The sequence below is a fragment of the Eriocheir sinensis genome, chromosome 27, assembly GCF_024679095.1.
Source record: "Eriocheir sinensis breed Jianghai 21 chromosome 27, ASM2467909v1, whole genome shotgun sequence".
Classification (NCBI taxonomy): domain Eukaryota; kingdom Metazoa; phylum Arthropoda; class Malacostraca; order Decapoda; family Varunidae; genus Eriocheir; species Eriocheir sinensis.
The window spans coordinates 9,188,695-9,211,242 of NC_066535.1; the positions used below are offsets into that span (position 1 = coordinate 9,188,695).

The 22,548-nt window shown below is 46.7% G+C and overlaps 1 protein-coding gene across 4 annotated transcripts in view; it reads right to left on the reverse strand.

Annotated features, from left to right (window-relative positions):
• The window catches only part of LOC127004093 (orphan steroid hormone receptor 2-like), a 52,253-nt gene that overhangs the window by 10,227 nt on the left and 19,478 nt on the right, over positions 1-22,548 (reverse strand). For 2 of the 4 annotated variants that reach the window (XM_050871438.1, XM_050871441.1), the window contains exons 3-5: positions 4,376-4,523; positions 2,667-2,863; positions 519-728 (exon numbers count right to left, since the gene is read on the reverse strand). In XM_050871438.1, coding sequence (XP_050727395.1) covers positions 519-728; positions 2,667-2,863; positions 4,376-4,523 — 555 coding nt within the window. The remainder of the gene's footprint in view (positions 1-518; positions 729-2,666; positions 2,864-4,375; positions 4,524-22,548) is intronic. The other 2 variants (XM_050871442.1, XM_050871439.1) reach the window with 2 other exon arrangements.

A 22,548-nucleotide genomic window follows, 5' to 3' on the forward strand; every position in this document is an offset into this window, starting at 1 on the left:
TGTGTGGAATATAACTTTCTGGTACAATTGTAGAATTTAATTGGGACATAGGCCCTACACTATATATAAAAAAAAAAAAATAATAATAATAAAAAAAAAATGTAATATTAAACTAAATGATTTATAAGGGTTAAAGCAAAATCCTTATTAGTTGATTTGTTACAAGGAAAAATCATGATAAGCTTGATTGGTACATATTAGTGACTGCTGCTATGGGGCATCCTTGACTATCTTGACACATTGGCTGTTAATTGTACACTGTATTTACACTTAATGAAATGTTCCAATTAGTTGTCAGGGTCTCAGGACATTAGACAAACAAAAAGCTAACATGTACATTATTCTGTGATAAGTTACATTAAAAGCGCTAAAATTTATTTGAGATAAGATTAAGCAGTGTAGGAAATTGCTGCATCGTAACTAAGCAGTTCCTCATTCTAGCTAACCCCCTATCCTGGCCACCAACTTAATATTAGGGTGCCTAAGACTAAGAAAACAAAAGACAAAACACCACAAACTTTTGTACAAATCCTTAGTATCGTTCTTACAGTCGCTGCGCATGCCCATCGCCAGACACTTCTGCAGGCGGCAGTACTGGCACCTGTTGCGGTGGTGCTTGGTCACCTCACATGTCTTGTTCCCTCGGCAGGTGTACCCAAGTTGTTTACGAATAGACCTCTTAAAGAAGCCTTTGCAGCCTTCACAGCTGATGGCTCCGTAGTGACGGCCTGTTGGAACAAGGTGGATTAGGGATTCATTGACCTAGGACAAAGACTCAGGAGTTATTTGATAGAATAAAAATATTGGAATCGTAGAAGTTTACCTCTGAATGGAGGTAATTAGGTAAAAGGGATTAGGCAAAGTGAGCAAAGAGGAAAATATAATAGCTAAATAATTTTCTGTGTGCAGTCAACAAAATAAGTATTGGACACCCATGAGTTAATTGAATAGAAACTGAGGAAAATCTCTAAACTTGGTGTTGTGTTGGTTAGGTGGGTACCAATGGCTTACCCACATAGCCAACATAACACCAAGTCTATAGATTTTGCTCAAATTCTATTTAATCGACCCATGGGTGTTCTATACTTTTCTGCTGACTGTACATTCTCTTGGCAGATACCCTAACATGGACAACACTAACCCAACCAGTGCTTCATACAATGAGGGGTGAGGCAAGCTGCACCATTTTACCTAACATACAGGTGCTAACATTTGAGAGTATATCTCCTTCTTGTTACATCATACTGACAACAAACATGGAGAGAATACAGCACATCATACCAAATTATCTGTGCCGTGGGGTTAAAAATATAGTAACTCAAGGGTAACAACACATAATCCTTACATTTAAGCCACATTTTAGTTTCCATTGCCACCCACCCCACATTAGCTGCAGCAAAACTGGGCCTTTCCAAATCCCGTCTCGTTATTTCCAATGCTTATACATTCTTTCTCTCCGTAAAAACATATGTAGTAGGCCAGACCATGAGCAACCCTTTCTAATGAGCTTCCCTTGCCAGTAAAGCTTCACGTTCCTTCTCAAAGCATTAAAGTAAGTAACTGCGCATGCGTGAACCAGCTCCCCTCTCTCTCTCTCTCTCTCTCTCTCTCTCTTTTTAATACAGTACACTATAACACACATCTATAAGGCCTGCAGTGCTTGAGATATTCCCAGAATCACTCGCATCGCCTAACACGAGTCTCAGCTGGATGGACAAGATGACCCATTACATTTACATTAACTTTTTCGGCTCAACTGCAGGACACACTACAAAATTATAACCTAGCCACACCTATACGGCCTGCAGAGCTTTAGAAATAAGGTATCACTGCAGCAGCCCAGAGTCTCTAAAACTGGGTTGAGAAGGACCGAGAAGGCAGTGTTGGCATTCTCAGACGCCTACGACTCTCGCATTTACTATTTCTAAAGGTCAAAAAGGTCATCAGTCGAGTTCTAATGAGTGTTTCTGTAGGTGCATGGTACAGAAGATGGGTCAAAATACCACCAGGGTCATAAAACTACCTCTGGAAATGCCCAAAACTCCAACGAAAGCCCCTGTCAAATATGTGAGCTTGGGTGCCGAAATATTTAAGAATGCGACCCCTGGGGCCGGTTTCATCAAAGGTCCCAAGTCCTTGGAAGTGTGCTCAAGGACACTAATAAGTAATAAGACGATACCTAAGTGCCACTTCGTCTATTGTGACATGAACACCGCAAGTTATTCAGTAGTATAATAGTTTCCCAGTTTTAAGGAATTTCACAATTTTGTTCATCACCCCAGTTTGAGTTGTAGCCTACAATTTTTTTTTCCTGTAAGTCGCATAAGTCCGTTCCTCACAAGATTCGTGTGTTGTTTTAGTAAGGGAAGATGAACATATTCATAACACACCCACGAAAAAAAAAAAAAAAAAAAAAAAAATTCGAGGAGAGTATCCAGACACCTCTCCACCCCAAATTGACCTCTCTTTAGGCTACTCTTTACTTTTTTTTTCTTTTATAGGAGCAGCGATTAGCGGGCTTTTCTTTTCTACACTTTATTTTTGTTGCCCTTGAGCTGCTTCTTTGCTGGAAAAAAAAAAAAAAAAAAAAAAAAAAAGGTACGCATCATGACCGGCCACCTGCGCCCCTCCGTGCCTGTCAATTAATAGGTTGGGGTGCCGCTCACCTGATGCCCGGTCACCACACACCACACACAGGTCCATGGCCACGGGCTGCCCGGTGTTGCGTGAGGTGTACTGGTGGGAGTTGTCCAGTTCCCGGCTGTCGATGTCGCTGCCGCTGCTCGCCGCTGCCGCCGCCGCCGCCGCCGCCGCTAGGCCCCCTCGCTCCTGGAGCTCCTTCAGGCGCCCCATCCAGTCACTTCTGAGGCACCACAGGCGTGTTAAAGGACTCACTTCACTTCACGACACTCAGCGATATTCATAAAACTGTACCCACTCGTCTTACGACACACACACACACACACACACACACACACACACATTTACTATCACTATAACATATCTATAATGGAAGAAGGAAGGAAAAAAGAAGAAAGAAAAGAAAGAGGAAATAAAAGGAAGGAAAGGAGTAAAAGTATATGATAAATGAAGAAAAAGAAGAGAAATTAGAAGGGAAAGAGGAAGAAACACATGCAGAGAGAGAGAGAATTCACAGAACCATTCATCAACTATTCCCACTCGTCTAACAAATAACTGTATCCACTCACCTATCTCCATGTTATGATACATTTTCACGCGGAGGAAACGAAAATAACATTGAATAAGAGCTGTATTTTGCATTTTTCAACCGCTAGCTATTAACGTTATCAGACAAAAAGTAATGATGACTATTTTTTTTATGAGACCACTCTCGCATACTTAAAATGACATGCAGCTTCCGGTAATATGTTTTAGGTGATTTATGTGCCTGCAAGTCGGGAATTACTATTTTCTTTCAGCTAAGAACTTTACAGACTTGCAGAAACTCGCCTTAACGTAATGGATAGTAGTGTAGTAAACTATCGCCACTAAAAATAGTAACCGGATAATATTTGGATCAACTGTGAGCTCTCCACGGTGTTATTACTAGGGTAGGCTACGATAAGTTCACTCCGGAGCTTTATTCGTAGCTTTCAAGTAACATCAATTTCCTCCACGTGAAAACAAAACAAATAGGTAACATTCTTCCTACATATGAATAGTCTGACCCTGAAATAGACTGATAAGGTAAAATAAAGAATACATTATTATTATTAGCCTAATAGCCTAGCCTACTAACGTTATGATAACTTGTACCTCTCCATTCTTACACGTTATTGTTGTTGTGGTATTATTGTAGGTGGTGATGGTGATGATGGTGATGATGTTTTCGGTGATAATGGTGGTGGTAGTGATGATAGTGGTAAGAATGATGGCGATGATGGTGGTGGTGGTGGTGGTGGTCGTAGTGATGATGATGGTGATAATGGAGGAGGTGATAGTGATGGTGTGGTGGATGTGATGGCGTTGTTGATGATGATAATGGTGATAATGATGCTGACAATGATTCATAGTTATGGTGATGGTAGTGATGATGGTAACAAGGATGATGACGATGATGATGATGGTGGTGGTGGTGGTGGTAGTGATGATAGTGATGGTGGTGGATGTGATGGCGTTGATGATGATGATAATGGTGATAATGATGCTGACAATGATTCAAAGTTATGGCGATGGTAGTGATGATGGTAGCAAGGATGATGATGATGACGATGATGATGATGATGATGGTGATAATGATGCTGACAATGATTCAAAGTTATGGCGATGGTAGTGATGATGGTAGCAAGGATGATGATGATGATGATGATGATGATGGTGGTGGTGGAGGTTGTGGTGGGGCAGCATGACCTACCCGAGGACTGGGGAGTTGCCGAGCAGGAGCGTGGGGGCCGCGCTCAGCATGGTGTGGGTGAAGAGGGCTGGATTGGTCACCATCAGACCGCCCGCGCTCGACACCAGCAGGGGATTAGAGAGGGCGCTGGTGCTGTCCACGAAGTCACCTGCAGAAGGGAAGGAAACAAAAGGGAGTTAGCATCAAGTTAGGTTAGGTTAAGAATTTAGTTAGATTAGGCTAGGTTAGGAAGGGGGGGGGGGGTTAAGGGGCGCGCGTCCTGGCCGGGCCCTCCAACAAGCATCATGACCAACGCTGAGAGATGTTTACAAGGCGCCCAGGTGACCGCCGCTGCCATTACCCCGTGTCTCGCTCAAGGCGCTGGATTAGGTTACACTTAATCGACATTATTCCTCTCTCTCTCTCTCTCTTGAAGACATAATCAGTAAAGTTTCTCCTCCTCCTCCCTCCATGCCCCCTCCCCCCTCCCCCACTGTAACCTTGAGAAGCACACACACACACACACACACACACACACACTGTATAAAAAACATCAGAAAGTCAACAAAAAGTACTAATTCTTGCAGTGTTGTCCCTGGAAGAAAAAAAAAGTAAACGAAAGAAAAAAGAAAAAAAATTAGGCAAGATTAAAAGTACAAATATAAGTATGGAAGAGATTAGCGGTCGTGAACTTTATTATTTTCAGGTATTTTTGTTCCCCCTTCAGTTGTTTTTGCAATGTCCCTTTTTATTGTTTTCGTAATGTCTCCCAAAAGCCGTCCTTGTAGGTGTCGACACTCCGAGCAAGTCACGTCCAGTGAGACCAGGTCGAGGAAGAAGGGGAGGGGGGGCTGAGGGGCGGGGTGTGTGGGTCGAGGGGCAGGTTGGGCCACGCCTCCCACCTGCTTCTCCCAGGCTCAGGTGACAGGAAAGAGGAGGAGGAAGAGGCGGAGGAGAAGAACAAGAACAAGAACAAAAACACGAAGAAGAAAAAGAAAAAGAAGAGGAGACGAAGAAAAAGAACAATAAAAATAAGAACCAGAATAAAAAGAACAAGAACATGACGTAGAAAAAGTAATATTAAAAATATGAAAACAAAATGAAGAGGAGGACGAGGTGCAATAGGGGCCGACGTCAAGCGTACACACACACACACACACACACACACACACACACACACACACACACACACACACACACACACACACACACGCGCCTCCTTCAAGCAGGTCTCCTCCGGCAGGCATAAACGAGAAGCCACCTCGCCCAGACAGGCCCTCCACGCCATGTCACTGACCGGATACCTCTCTCTCTCTCTCTCTCTCTCTCTCTCTCTCTCTCTCTCTCTCTCTCGCTCGCTCGCTCCCGCAGGCACGTATATATATATATATATAAATCCCATTCATCTGCCATCCATCTTTACACCCACATTTCCTCCACAACCTCCCTCCCTCCGTACCTCCCTCACTCCCTCCACTCCTCCCGCCCACTGCAATATTTCTTTTACTCCATCAAGCCATTCGTGTTATTAACGTGGGAAATCTGTTGACAGGGATATTTTTTTTATATTTTTCTTATGTGCAGTCGATGAAACGGCAAAAGAAATAATAATCCCTCGGAACACATTTTCATGTTCGTGTTATTTTACTATTTTGGCGAACGTAACTTATTTATACACACACACACACACACACACACACACACACACACACACACACACACACACACACAATAACGCAACAGGCAAGGCTATTACCCCTCCCTCATCCTATTTCCAGCCCTCTCTCTCTCTCTCTCTCTCTCTCTCTCTCTCTCTCTCTCTCTCTCTCTCTCTCTCTCTCTCTCTCATGTGGCACTAAGGGGGTCATGTGGCACTCTTAAGGGGGTCATGTGGCACTATTAAGCGGGTCATGTGGCACTCTTAAGCGGGTCATGTGGCACTCTTAAGGGGGTCATGTGGCACTCTTAAGCGGGTCATGTGGCACTCTTCAGCGGGTCATGTGGCACCGTGGATGTCATATGTCACTCAAGGGGGGAGGCATGTGGCAATGTTGAAAGTCATCTTGTGTTGCTGTTGAGGCCGCGTGTGTATAAAGTGGCACTGCTACTTGGCACTCTTAGGGTTACGCAACTGATCCTGGACTGTTTCTGGCGCGAGGAGGCACAAAAATGGCGGATGCACGGACTGGTTGAAAGAGAAAAGGAGGAGGAGGATGGAGAGGAGGAACAGGAGGAGGCCAAACGAACGAAGGGAGGGAAGGAGTGATGAAGAAAAATAAATGGAGGAAGGAAGGAAGGAAGGCTGAGAGGGAGGCAGCTGGACGGAGGAGGAAGAGGAGGATGAACAGGAAGATACAGGCGGAATGAACGAAGGGAGAGAGGGAGACAGTGATGAAAATGGAGAATGAAGGAAAGATGGAAGAATGGGAAGGAGGGAGATGGGCGGAGGAGGAAGAGGCGAAGAGGAATAGAGACAGACGGACGAAACGAAGAAAGAAAAGGAAGGAGACAGTGATGAAAAAGGAGAATGGAGGAAAGAAGGAGAGGTGGGAGGGAGGGAGGAAGATGGACGGAGACAGAAGGACCGAGGGAGGGAGGAAGGGAGGGCACCAGCAGCAGTGGAGTGGAGGAGTCGGTGACCCCGATGGATCGATGGTTGTCTCGGTGAACCAGGCCGGGTCGGGTCAACAAACGCTCGCTCGCTCGCTCCCCTGACCCCACCGCTGCCACCTCTCCCTGTTACCAACGGGCTCTGGCTCTCCCTGTTTGGCTCCTGTTTCTGTTGCGTCACTTTCGTTTGTCTATGGTGTCATTTTCGTATGTCTGGTGAGCGTCTGCTTCCAAAATCCCCCTGAAACACTGTCACCAAACGCTTGCTGGCTTCTCTGATCCAGCTGCCACCGCTCCCTGTTATCAAAGGGCTCCGGCTCTCTCTGTTTGGCTCCTGTTTGTGTTGTGTCACTTTCGTATGTCCGTTGTACCTAAATACTCGCTCGCTAGCTCCCTGACCCCGCTGCCATCGCTCCCTGTAACCAACAATATGTCACCAAACGTTAGTTCATTCCCCTGACCCCGCTGCCGCACCTCCCTGTAACCAACGGGCTCCGGCTCTCCCTGTTTTGATTCCTGTTTGTGTTGGGGCATTACTCTTCCATGTCTGTTGTGCGTAAATGTTTCTAAAATCCCAAGAAATATGTCACCAAACGTTAGTTCATTCCCCTGACCCCGCTGCCATCGCTCCCTGTAACCAACGGGCTCCGGCTCTCCTTGTTTTGATTCCTGTTTGTGTTGGGGCATTACTCTTCCATGTCTGTTGTGCGTAAATGCTTCCAAAATCCCCCGGAAATATGCCAACAAACGCTCGCTCGCTCCCTGGCTGGTATAACCCTTCTGGCACTGTCGTGGTTCTGCAGGAGTTGGACAGTGCCAGCGCATCACGATCTTCTGTCAGTGTTTTCATCGTCTGTCACTGGCGAGGGGGGGGAGGGGGAGGGGCGTCTTACTGTCACATTCCTCCTCGCGTCACTTCCCGGTCCTTTCACTGTCACTGTCACTTCCTACCGAGTGTTTGTTCGTTCGTTCGTTCTCACTGTCGGGTATTTCTGGCGTCGTTTCCTCCGTTTCCGTTCTTCCCTTTTTTTTTGTACAGTAAAGGCAGCAGCTCAAGGGCCAAAAAAAAATAAATAAATAAATAAATAAATAAATAAATAAAAAATAAATAAATAAAATAAAAAATAAAAATAAAAAGGCCGCTACAACACTGCTCCCAACACAAGAAAGTAAGTAGGGAGGAGTGGGCGAAAGAGAGGTCAATTTCGGATGGCGTTGGTATTCCGTTATTGTTTTTCTTTTTCTTTTCTCTTTTTTCCTATCGAGGTACTTCTTTTTTTCTTTTTTTTCTCACGAAGTACCTGGAGGCGACTGCGTGAAGCTCCGTGTGTTCCTGGTCTCTGCTGTGAGTGGGAGAGACACGGCTGCCTAGTCCATGGCCTGATCTACTATGACCTGACCTACCATAACCTGACCTGACCTAACCTACGTGCATGGACAATGGATGAGTCTGTCTGGGTAAGGTAAAAGTTGACCCAAGAAAGTAATCGTGTGTGTGTGTGTGTGTGTGTGTGTGTGTGTGTGTACGCTTGCCCCCTTCCCTCCTTGTCACCCTGCCCGCTCACCTCTCTCTCAGTCTCTCTCTCTCTCTGGTGTGGTAAGGACAGTGGAGGGGTCATCTTCCCCCCCACATGACCACTCCACCTACACGAGCGAACAACGGAGATAAAGAGATGCAAAATTATGTAGATTTGGGCCAAACTTTTATGCAATGGGACGCTTTTTCTTCGTAGTCGAGGCTTTCATTACTGTATTCTCGTTTTAATGAAGCTCTGGAGAAAAAAAAATCTTGAAGGGAAGGATAAGAGAAAAAGAAAAGGCTTGATGTTAATTATGAGGTGCGCGCACACTAACACACACACACACACACACACACACACACACACACACACACATTATTATCCAAACCTACCCACAGACACCCACACCCACCCTTGCCCACACCCACTCACATGATCCAAACACATTATCATCATCCCAAATTAAATGTTCTATGAGTCTTCTCCACGGTAGTCTATTTTGTACTATTTGTTTACTATTGCTTCATTGATGTCTTTTTTTTTTTACCTCTAATGTCTTTTTCAATCCATCCATCCACCTCTTCCTCCTCTCTTTCTTCTCTCTACCTTGTCTTTCCTTTCCCTTCCCTCATCTTCCTACACAGTCCTTCCTCCTCCTCTCCTCTCTTCTCATCACGTGTCCATATACCATCTCTGTCTTCCATCCATCCACCTCTTCTCCCTCGATCTCCCTCTCTTCCTTCCTTCTCTCTACCCTGTCCTTCCCTTCCCTTCCCTCATCTTCCAACACAGTCCTTCCTCCTCCTCTCCTCTCTTCTCATCACGTGTCCATATACCATCTCTGTCTTCCATACATCCACCTCTTCTTCCTCGATCTCCCTCTCTTCCTTCTCTCTACCCTTCCCTTCCCTTGTCTTCCAACACTGCCCTTCCTCCTTCTCTTTTCTCCTCAAGCGTCCATATACCATCTCGGTCTTGCTTCTTGTGTTTTCTTTGACGCTTCCTTATCTTTTCTTGTTTTCCTGATGTAGTATGCGTTTCACAGCCCCACATTCTCAATCTTTCGGGGTTTACACAACTACATAAGGCTTTCGTAGAGGTCGTTGTGGGTATTTCCTTGGTTAGTTTTGTGAGCCTAGTGATGGTTTGACAAGGTTTCTGTATCATGAATGTGAAAATAAAACACTAAACAGAACCCTATCGAACTCCTTTGTGGTCTTCGGAAATGTTTACTATGAGAGCCGAAAGCGTCTGAGATTTTAAAGGGTAACATTCATAAACACGGTGTCCTTGTGTTCTTGTTCTTGTGGCGTACATGGGTTTGAATCGCATCGTTGACTCGCCTTCTCTTGTCAAGCGTCTAGTCAAACAGCCCTTCCTGACTTTCCCGTATGAGCCAACAATACAGTAATGCAACGCCCTCACCTCTCCTCTGTCTCCCCTCGTGTTTATAAATGTTAAGCCTCGAATGCTCTTGATAACCATTACTACTATTACTTTTACTACTACTACTACTACTACTACTTATAATGTTTGTGTGCTACAGTTGTCACCTCCTCCCCATGTCCCTGTGTGTGTGTGTGTGTGTGTGTGTGTTTCTAGTGTGGCTAAACAGCTGACGGTTGGCTTGTCGCTGTCACTCAGTTGCTGTTGTTCTTGTTGTTGTTGTTGCTACTATCAAGAATGTTGCCTTGTGCTACTGCTGCTGTTGCTTCGTCGGCACTCCCACCTCCTGCCTGCCTGCCTGTTGCTGTTTGATACTGATCGTTGGTCCTCCCCCCCCCTCCCCTCCCCTTACTCCTCTCCTCTATGCCCCCCCCTCCTCCGCCTCCTCGCACTCTCCCCCTCTTCCTCACTTATACCACCTCGCTCCTTCCCTCCCTCCCTTCCTCCAGTCAGTCATGCACAGGTCTTATTCTCGTCTTTCTTTCTCTCCCCTTACTCCTCGCCTCTATGCGCCCCCCTCCTCCTCCTCCCCGCACTCTTCCCCTCTTCCTCACTTATACCACCTCGCTCCTTCCCTCCCTCCCTTCCTCCAGTCAGTCATGCACAGGTCTTATTCTCCTCTTTCTTTCTCTCCCTTTCCCTTCCTCCTCCTTCCCTCCCCTCCCCTTACTCCTCCCCTCTTCCTCACTCATACCACCTCGCTCCTTCCCTCCCTTCCTCCAGTCAGTCATGTACAGGTCTCATTCTCCCCTTCCCTTCCTCCTCCTTCCCTCCCCTTCCCTTACTCTTCGGCTTAATTCCCCTCCCCTCGCCTTCGTTAGTCCCACAATGTCTACAGAGCAAGGAAGGGAAGGAGAGGGGAAAGGAAGGGGAGCAGAAGGAAGACCAGGGGGATGAGAAAGAGGGAGAGAGATGATCGCCCGGGGTGAGAATATGATAAGGAAATAAAAAAGGGAAGCAGGAAGGATAAATGAAAGGAAGGAATGAGAAGAGAAGGAAAGGAAAGGATAAGGAAACGGAAGGAAGGAAAGGATAGAGAAAGAAGAGGGAAGAAAAGGAAAGGAAAGGAAAACGGAAGGAAGGAGAGGAAAACGGAAGGGAAGGAAAGATAGAGAAAGAAGAGGGAAGGAAAAACTGAAGTAAATGGGAAGGGGAAAAGAGATCGGATGGGAAGGATATGGAAACTTGAGAAGGAAAAGAATGGTAAAGGAAACAAGAAAGGAAACGGAAGGAAGGAAAGGATAGGGAAAGAAGAGGGAAGGAAAAACTGAAGTAAATGAGGAGGGGGAAAGAGATCGGATGAGAAGGATATGGAAATTTGAGAGAAGAAGAATAGTAAAGGAAATAAGAAGGGAAGGGAACGGAAAGGGTAAAAGGGAAAGGAAATACTGAAAAAGAGGAAGCAAGGGAAGATGAACTATAATAAAAAAAGAAAAGGGGAGTAAATAAGAGAGCAAGTGGAGTGAAGGGAACGTAAAGGAGGGGAGAGAGAGAGCGGACAAAATAAAGAAGGGGAGAGTAAAAAAGAGGAAGAGGAGGAGGAAGGTTAAATAACAAAGAGGAAAAGGATAAATATTTAATTAGATGAAGAGGGAAGGGAAGGGAGAGGGAAAGAATGAAATGAAATGGAATGGAATGGAAGGGAAGTGAAAGGAAGGGAAGGACAGGGAAGGGAGAGGAAAAGAATGGAATGGAAGTGACGGACAGGGAAGGGTGAGGAAAAGAATCGAATGGAAGGGAAGGATAGGAAATGAAAGAGAAGGAAAGACAAGAAAAGGGAGGGTGTGGAAAGGAAGAGAAGAAAATGGAAGGGATAGCAAAGGAAAGGAAGAAAAGGGAAGGGATGGGAAGTGAAGGAAAGGAAAGGGAAGGGAGCAGAGGAAAGATAAGGGAAGGTAAAGGAAGGGAAGGGAAGGAAAGGGAAAGGAAAGGAAGGGAAAGGGAAGGGAAAAGGAAGGAAAGGGAAGACAAAGGTAGGAAAGGAAAGGAAGGAAAAGGAAGGCAAGGGCTGAGATGCATAGGTAGGAGGAAAGGAAGGGAAGGGAAGGAAAGGGGAGGGGAAAGGAGGAGTGGAAGGGAAGGAGGGTAAATAATAGAACACTAGCTTGGGAGGACGGACGAGAAAAGACGGTGGAAGTGTGTGTGTGTGTGTGTGTGTGTGTGTGTGTGTGTGTGTGTGTGTCAGCAACCCCACTTAACGCACCAGGCACAGGGTCACGAAGGAAGAAGAAGGATAGAAGGATAGGGGAACAGGAGGGAAAAAAGAGGAGGAAGGAAAGAAGAGCAGAGGGAAGGATGGCAAGGAAAGAGAGGGAGGGAAGAAGAATAGGAGAACAGGAGGGAAGGAAGAGGAAGGAAAGAAGATCGGAAGTAAGGAAGGAAAGAGAGGGAAGGAAGAGGAAGGAAAGGAAAGAGAGGGAGGGAAGAAGGAAAAGAGAACAGGAGGGAAGGAAGAGAAAGGAAAGAAGAGAGGAAGTAAAGAAGGAAAGAGAGGGAGGGAAGAACAATAGGAGAACAGAAGAGAAGAGGAAAGGAAAGAGAGGGAGGGAAGAAGGATAGGAGAACAGGAGGGAAGGAAGAGGAGGGAGGGAAGAGGGAGGAGGGCAGCGGCAGCACCAGGCCCTTGCAGGAGGACTGGTGACCTGCTCTGACCTGGTGCACGGAGAGACCCGAGGCGCCGCGGGGTGAGCCAGGTACTACGGCGGGTGACCTGATCAATAGCCTTACCCCCCCCGCTACCCCACACCCGTTCTCCCCTCACCCTCTCTCCCCCAAAGGCAAGTAATCCACCCCCCTCAAGCCTCCCCTCACCACCTCTCACCTTACACAGCACCACCCAAGCAGACCCCTCCTCCCCCCCTCCTGCCCCCCCCCCTCCCGAGCCAGGTCACGCGGCGAGGCGAGTGGCCCTGACATTATTGACGTCCCACTTGACCTTTCATGACCTCTAAGTAGGAGCAGATGGAGGGAGGGGGGTGGCGGGAGGGGGGCGTCCGTCCGACCTCGCCTCCCAAATTTTACTAGAGAGAGAAAGGGGAGAGAGAGAAAGGGGAGAGAAAGGGGAGAGAGAGAGAGAGAGAGAGAGAGAGAGAGAGAGAGTACTAAAGACACACACACACACACACACACACACACACACACACACACACACACACACTGATAGGAAACAATTTTAAGCTGCAAACGTTCTGGTACCATTTTTTTTTAACGATATTGCCTTAAACAACAACAACAACAACAACAACTACTACTACTACTACTACTACTACCATTACTACAAAATGACGAAGATACAACCAAACAAACAGCCTGGGAGGGGACTAACAGACACTTACAACTTGGAGGTAAGTGGAAGAGAAGGAGGAGGAGGAGGAGGAGGAGGAGGAGGAGGGACTGAGACGTAATACTGAGGTCAAAGGAGGTCACGCCAGGTCACCACAAGGAGGAAGATAAGCCTAATTAAGAGAGAGAGAGAGAGAGAGAGAGAGAGAGAAAATGGTGATGATAAATGATGTGAATGGAAGAAATAAATAAACTACTTCAAACAGCATAAATTGTGTGTGTGTGTGTGTGTGTGTGTGTGTGTGTGTGTGTGTGTGTGTGTGTGTGTGTGTGTGTTGTGTGTGTGTGTGTGTGACGTCAGAAGGCTAAAGGTCGTGGCGATTTCTGGTCAGGTCAAACACACACACACACACACACACACACACACACACACACACACACACACACACACACACACAAACAGACTTTCACCACTACATCACCTGACCACCACCACCACCACCACCACTACTACCACCACCACTACTACCACCACTACTGTCACCACCACCACCACCACCACAATGTCCTCTGGTGCTGACGTCACTCACTAATTTACTGACCCACGACTGACATCACCATTCTAGAACTACCACCACCACCACCACCACCACCACACTACCATTAAGATTAACCCACCGCTACTAACACCATCACCACCTCCATTGTCTTCAGTACCACACTCATCACCACCACCATTACCATCATCACTACCATCATCACCTCTCTTTTTGTCACTCCCATTTCTACCATCACCATGACATTATTTAGACTACCATGCACGTGACCCCTTCTACCACTACCATAACTACCACTACCGTCATCACTCTCATCACCACCATATTACCATCACTACCACAATCACCTCTCTTTTTGTCACTCCCATTTCTACCATCACCATGACATTATTTAGACTACCTACCATGAACGTGACCCCTTCTACCACCACCATAACTACCACTACCGTCATCACCACCACCACCACCGCCATCACCACCACGAGAACCCTACTCATAATGATCTGATTTTCTGCCACAATTCTGTTTCTCCACTCTCTTTTACCTCCGTCCTTTTGATACCTCCTCCTCCTCCTCCTCCTCCCCCTCCTCCTTCTCCTTCTTCCTCTTCTTCCTGCCTTTCTTCTTTCTCTTCTCCTCTTCCCTTTCTCCCCTCCTTCTTTCTCTTTCTTCTTTCTCTCTTCCTACCTCTTTTCTTCTCCTCCTCCTCCCTCCCTTCTTGCTCTCCTTCCTCCCTTCTTTCATTCTCTTCCTTCTCTCTTCCTCCCTCTTTCTCTTCTCCTCTTCCCTTCCTCCCCTCCTTATTTCTCTTTTTCCTTTCTCTTTCTTCTTTCTCTCTTCCTACCTCTTTTCTTCTCTTCCTCCTCCCTTCCTTCTTTCTCTCCTTCCTCCCTTCTTTCATTCTCTTCCTTCTCTCTTCCTCCCTCTTTCTCTTCTCCTCCTCCTCTCCCTCCCCCTCCCTCCCTCCTTCCATTGACAACGTTTCCTCCATTCTCTCCCCGTCTCTAAGGTCTTTAGCCGGGGTGGGTTTCTTTGCCTCCACACAGCAGTCCTTTTCATCTCTCTCTCTCTCTCTCTCTCTCTCTCTCTCTCTCTCTCTCTCTCTCTCTCTCTCTCTCTCTTATGACGTCACACTCAACATAAACAAAAGCTAAGGACGTATAACCCTGCTGACCTTTGACCTCTTGCAGCCTCGAACTTAAGCACTCTATTCTCTCTCTCTCTCTCTCTCTCTCTCTCTCTCTCTCTGATAAAAAAATGTGAGATTCGGTGAATAAATTGATGTACATGTGTGTGTGTGTGTGTGTGTGTGTGTGTGTGTGTGTGTGTGTGTGTGTGTGTGTGTGTGTGTGTGTGTGTGTTCAGGAATGTGTTGCCGGGGTCTGGTGTTGAGTGTGTGTGTAGGTCAGCGGAGTGAGTCTGGTGGTGGTGTGGCGGTGAGTTTGTTGCTTAAGGCGAGGTGGTATGTCGATAGTATGGTGTAGTACTCAGGAATAGAGGAGGAGGAGGAGGAGGAGGAGGAGGAGGAGGAGGAGGAGAAGGAGGAGGGCAAGTTTGTAAGCTAAAATTTTGATGGCAGTCTTGAGAATAATGATGATGATGATGATGATGATTCTGTAGTGGTAGTAATAGTAGTAGTAGGGGTGGTGCTGGTGGTAATCGAAGTAATGGTATAGGCTGGCACTGGTAGGAGGTGGATGTGGTGGTGGTGGTGGACGCGGCCTAAAGCGGTGATGGGTGGAGCAATACAATGAGACGGTGATGGTGGTGGTGGCGGTGGTGAAGGTTCTTTTAGTTTTAGCGACGGTGGAACAGGTAGGTGGTGGTGGTGGAGGTGGTGATGGAGGAGGTGGCTTAGTGGCAGTGGTCATAAAAAGTAACCTTAGCGTGGAGGTAATACAAGTAGTGGTGGTGGTGGTGGTGGTGGTAGGAGAGGCGGTGGTGATGGAGGTGGTTGGTGGCGGTGGTGGTAATGGAGGTGATGGTAGTGGTGATGGTAGTGGCGGTGGTGTTGGTAGGAGCGGCAGCGATGGTGGTGGTAATGAAGCTGATGGTATAGGAGAGATGGTAGTGGTGGTGGTAGTGGCAGTGGTGTTGTTGTTGGTGGTGGTGGTAGTGGCAGTGGTGTTGTTGTTGGTGGTGGTGGTAATGGAGGTGATGGTAGGAGAGATGGTAGTGGTAGTGGTAGTGGCGGTGGTGTTGGTAATGGAGGTGGTGGTGGTGGTGGTGGTGGTGTTGATAAGAGGCAGCGGCGGTGGTGGTGGCAGTGGTGGTGGTGACCTTGCAGGGGCTGGCAGTGGTGACCCTGGGCCTGGCGGACGGTCACCTTCAGAGGGTCAGGTTTTTGTGCACTCCACCTGGTCTGCCCCGCCGCGACGCCCATACCTGGCTACCCCACCACCACCATCACATCCTGGTCACCCAATTAAAAGCTTAAAACACAAGCTTATGCAGACGCAAAAGCTTATTCTCATTCACACATTTGGGTTGATATTCTCGCCGACCCCCCCAGCACCAGCACCAGCACCATCACATCCTGGTCATCCAATTAAAAGCTCAAAACACAGGCTTATGCAGACGCAAAAGCTTATTCTTATTCACAGATTTGGGTTCATATTCTCAGAGCGCGCATCCACTTCTTGCAACAAATACTTTCAAAGGCCACACAGGTTAATAAGACAGGTTCGCAAGAGTGGCTTTTCTTCATGTTCACAGAGTACAGAGGCTTTGTCAAACTACCTCCACAACCAGGCTCATAAATCTACCTGGGGAAATACCCACAACTTCTACGAAAGCCTCATTGAATGTGGGTGAGTGAGCCAAGGAATGTTTTAAGAATGTGGACCTATAGACCTGAATGCGTAAGCTGTGGTGCGCGTTGTCTCAGTGTTCATTTTCGTCTCTTTCTTCTGTCTCAAAGTCTTCCGTCTCTCGGCTATGAATCTATGGTTAAAAACACCCAATTTTAAGATGAAGAAAACACGAGCATAGCCACACTGCTTGAAATAAGGGTACACTAAAGGCCTGTGTTCAATGGCGCGTTACCTCGGTGCTCAAATCCGTCTCTCTATCCGGTCCGAGTCTGTGGTGAGTGATAGAGATTTGCCGAAACAGACAGACAGACAGACAAGAGCCGATTGCGTCATGCGGTCCCCCCCCCCCAATCAATGTCTTCCTTTACATGTTTCCCCAGGCACCTGTTTTGCTTTTTTTTATCTATTTCCCAGCGCACGAGGGCCGCCTAATACGAGTAATGGAGGAGTGTGTGTGTGTGTGTGTGTGTGTGTGTGTGTGTGTGTGTGTGTGTGTGTGTGTGTGTGTGTGTGTGTGTGTGTTCGTTCCAACCTACGTCCATGGCGACACAACGTAAAGCGAAGTTAAAGAAAGAACGATCCATAAAAAATCTTCGTCGTGGTTTGGATGACGTGAGGTTACGCAAGAGAGAGAGAGAGAGAGAGAGAGAGAGAGAGAGAGAGAGAGAGAGAGAGAGCTGTGTCTGCGGCGGGTCACCACTTGAGAGGCTGGTCAGGTCCCTCCAGCTGGGTCAGTGGTCCGATCTGACCCTCCTCCCAGCGCCGCATACCTCCTGACCGACCTGCTCCTGGTCCTGCTGTGGCTCCTCCTCCTCCTCCTCCTCCTCCTCCTCCTCCTCCTCCTCCTCCTCTTCTTAATAATTCTACTTCACCTCCATCTCTTCCTCCTGCTGCACTACCAACCCCCCCTTTCTTCCTCTTCCTCTTCTTCCACAAACCTCTCTTTACTTCCTTCTCTTCACAAAGTCAGAAACACACACACACACACACACACACACACACACACACACACACACACACACAAAGCGAGTGTCTACTTCCCCGGAGATTGAGTTTTATCAATTCTTGTCGACTCATTTTGTTTATTATAAATTATTTGTCATATCGATCGTGTGTGTGCGTGTGTGTGTGTGTGTGTGTGTGTGTGTAACCTAGACGACTGATCATTAAGACTCGATCCTCTCCCACGCTACAGGATTAAACAGGTGATGATTAGGAGGTGAGAGCGAACAGGTACGGTAATTAGCTTCTCCACTAAGTATACCTGTGTCACCAGAGACCACTAATTACACAACCAAATCCACAGGTGGTGTTTAAGTTATCGTGTTCAATATTTATTCATCATGACTTAAACGTGTCGGCGCCTCAGCTCGTAGAAGTTGCTGTGGTTTTCGTGGACTGTTTTGTGGCCCTAGTGATAGTTTTAACGACTTCTGAATCTTGAACGGGAAAAAAACACTGATGGAAATACGGTTAATCTTCTCTGTGGCCTAAGAAAAAGAAGTTGTTACGATTTTCATGGACTGTTTTGTGACCCTAGTGATAGTTTTACACGACTTCAGAATCTTGAGCGGGAAAAACACTCATGGAAATACGGTTAATCTTCTCTGTGGGTGATAGTTTTACACGACTTCAGAATCTTGAGCGGGAAAAAACACAGATGGAAATACGGTTAATCGGCCTAGGAAAATAAGTTGTTGGGATTTTCAGACCGTTTAGTGATCCCAGTGATAGTTTTACACGACTTCTGTATCTTAAACGGGAAAAAACACCCATGGAAATCCTGTTAATCTTTTCTGTGGCCTTGGAAAATAGTCGTCGAGGGCCAGAGACGTTTGGTAATATGGACCTGTGTGACCTGAATGACCTGCCCCCGCCTCCCGTTATGCACCTGTTTCCTTCACTCCGTTTCCTCCCTCGAGACTCTCCTCCTCTTGACCTGCGGATTAGCCCGTCGACCCGCGGATTAAGTGACCCTCCCATCCCGACACGGCGACTCCCGTAGACTGCGTTTCCAGTGGCCGTCCTGAGCTGATTTGAGGCCGAGGCCTTTGAGGAAACTAACCTAACCTAACCTCACCTCACCTTACCTTACCTTACATCACCTTACCTTACCTTACCTCACCTTACCTTACCTAACCTCACCTTACCTCACCTCATCTTACTTTATCACATCACCTCATTTCATCTCACCTCACCATAGCCCGTCATTTCAGCTCATCTAACCTCATCATACTATCTTATTTCATCTCACCTCACCATACCACGTCATTTCACCTCACCTCATCTCAGCTCATCTTACCTCACCTCACCTAACCTAACTATACCTAACCTAACCAAACCAAAACTAAACATAACCAAACCTATTCTAACTTTACCAAACCCAACCCTAACCTAATGTAACCAAACCAAAGCACTACTGCTGCGTGTTGCCTCAGCGCTCATCTCCTCACCAAACCAAACCTATTCTAACCTAACCTCTTCCTTGACTTTGCGTTTGAGGTCCTGTCCGTAAGAAAGTAAGGGTGGCGTCCTTATTCTGTTCTCATCCAGCGTGACACCTCTATAAAACACGCCTCTATAGATTGTTTCTCAGGTAATAGCGGAGGAACACACCTGAGCGCGCGCAGAGACCCAGGTGTTTGTGTGTCCGCTAAACGTCGTTCTTCGCCCTGTAGAGTGACGCAAGAGAGAGGGTCAGTGCACCGGCCAGGCTACCACAGTTACACGTCTCGGTGACTCTCAATAATCAAGCCTGGAGTGTGGGTGGACAGATATGTTGGCGAGCTGTCAACGTCCACCACGACCCGCGGCTCAAGGCAGGAGTCGGATTCTCAAACGCATCGGCGCCCCGGTACGTCTGTTTGAAAAGCCTCTCGTAGTTGTTGTTGGGATTTCCATGGACTGTTTAGTGATGCTAGTAATAGTTGTACACGGCTTCTGCATCCTGAACGAGAAAAAAACACCCATAAAACCCCCGTTAATCTTTACTGTGGCCTAAGGATATAGTCGTAATGCTATATACACCAAGTCAAGTCATACGCAGGTTTGTGGGACGAGACACGGCCGAGGCGTGGTTTATGCGTGACACTGCTTGGAGCCAAACTAGAGAATGTAGACACAGGGATTTAGAGAAAACGAAGAAAGGCGGACTAATTTAAATCAATCACTTCATCATGCCCTCCCTCACACCCCACACCGCCGTTTGTAGGCAATGGAATTACAGTCACGCAGTAGCACAATAAAAAGACATATTTTTTTGTCAGTGGCTTGCCTGAACGTGCTGTGAAAGGAGGCGAGAATGCACATCCAGAGTGCACATACGGCCCCAACTTTACTCACCCCTGAACTGGCGGGTAATTTTTTTTTAGCTCCAAGTGACGTCATTCCGCTGCTCCGCCCCAAAACCGCCTCTTGCGCGTACCGGTCGCAGTTTTGAAGCAGAGTGACTTGACTTGGTATATATAGACTTAGGTAATGGGAGCCTGATACGTCAACAAATAAAACAAATTCGGTGCTCATCTCCGACGCATTGGCTGTCAAGTGCGGAAAATCGTATATTAAAGTCTGTTCACCTGTTTGCAATACATAACGATAACAGAATTCATGGATACATAACCAAGAATCTAAACAATGAATGAATTTAATACCTGACCGCCTAGCCAGCCATCAATACAAAGAACTCATAAATAATAAAAAAATAAAAACTAGTGCAGAAAATCGTGGAGTAAACGCTCTTCACTGGCTTGGAATATATAACGATAACAGAATTCACGGAAACGTCAACAAGAAACCTGATCAATGAATAAATTTAATACGTAGCTGACCATCTAGCAAGCCATCAATAATAATAAAAAAAAACCTCTCTTGCTGAATATCGTATTGCAAAGTTTGGAATATGTAACGATAACAAACTGAAGGGAAACGTAACCAGGAAGCTAAACAACGAATCAATTTAATACGTAGCTGACCATCTAGCAAGCCATCAATAATAATAAAAAAAAAACTCTTGCTGAATATCGTATTGCAAAGTTTGGAATACATAACGATAACAAACTGAAGGGAAACGTAACCAAGAAGCTAAACAACGAATCAATTTAATACGCAGCTGACCATCTAGCAAGCCATCAATAACAAAAATGAAAGAACTCTACTGCTGAACATCGTATTGTAAAATATGGAATATATAACGATAACAAACTGAAGGGAAACGTAACCAGGAAGCAAAACAACGAATGAATTTAATACCTGACCACCACGCAAGCCAATATACACACAGCCCAAACACAAACACTAAACTCTCTAAAGTGCTGAAAACCGCCTCGCAAACCCTCTTCACCTGTTTTGAGTACATAACAATAACAATGGACAGAGAGAAGGGAAAAGGAGAAAGGGGAAGAGACAGAGGGACAGGAGGATAAAGGGACATAAGGAGAGAAGAAGAAAAAAGAGGAAAACCAGGGAGATGCGGGAAAGAACACCACACAACTTTGGCGCAATCTGACGAAGCACTCCAGGCCGTAAACACCGCGCGGGAGAGGGAAGGAGAGGAGCGGCTGCCGGACCGGACGGAAGGGCAGGAGAGGCGAGAGAGAAGGCAGCTGGACCAAGGCGCTGACGTTGGGTGAACAATAACTCGAGGGTGACTTAATGCTTTTCAAAACAATGGAGTCGGTCATGCCAACACCCGCGAAATCTTGCTCCTCATGCGCGCCAGTTTTCGTCATCGTGTGCTGAAACAAACTTCCTTTCCTGCATTCTCAGCTCTATATTATACGGGATTTACGTCGGTATGTTCAGACGCTTCCTCCTCCTTCACATCAGCTATTTCCAGTGGTCAAAAATGGGATGAATCAAGTGTTTTTTTAGGCTCTTGGTATAGAACGGTCAAACTACCACCGGGGTCATAAAACTACGCCTGGAAATACCCCAAACGCCAGTGAAAGTGTTATTAAATGTGTGCTTGGGCCCCGAAATGTTTAAAAAAAATGCCCCTAACGTCGTGAGGGAAACACCAGTCGGGTAGTCACTCAATAGTCATCAGAATCGGAGGTCGTTACAAGAGAGCGGTCCACACACACACACACACATACACACACACAAGCGCAAAAAGGACGATAGCAGTGCCGGAAAAACGGAGGTGTGGCTAACCAAGGCGGCACTCTACGAAACACTCACTAGTAGGCTACGAAACACTCACTAGTAGGCTACGGACACACACGGAGAAGCCAAAGTGACACAGCATAACGCAGGAGACAAACTAAGGACGTCAGAACACACAAAGTCACGCTATGTAAGCCAAAAGGAGGGATGCGAGGAGTCGGGATATTACAGTAAAAAGAAGATACAGAACGAGAGAGTAAGGGACAGAGGAACAAGAGGAAAAGGGAGAGACAGAGAGATAACAAGAAAGGGGAACAAAGAAAAGGGAAAAAAGCATAAAGGGATAGAGAGAAGGGAAAAGGAGAAAGGGGAAGAGACAGAGGGAGAAGGGGAAAAAGGGACATAAGGAGAGGGAAAAAAAAAGGAAAGCAACGGAGATATGGGGGTACTTAAAGAAAACAGCGGTGGTGGGTACGGGAAAGAAAACGGGAGACTGACGGACAGGTGGGAGACAGGAAAAAAAGTGGCAAAGGGGAGATAGATAATGGAAGACAGGTAAGGGACAGACAGGTAAAGGACAGACAGGTAAAAGGACAGACAGGTAAAGGGAGACAGGTAAGGGACAGACAGGTAAGGGACAGACAGGTAAAGGGAGACAGGTAAATGACAGACAGGTAAAGGGAAGACAGGTAAAAGGACAGACAGGTAAAAGGACAGACAGGTAAAGGGAGACAGGTAAAGGACAGACAGGTAAAGGAGACAGGTAAAGGACAGACAGGTAAGGGAGACAGGTAAATGACAGACAGGTAAAGGGACAGACAGGTAAAGGGAAGACAGGTAAAAGGACAGACAGGTAAAGGGAG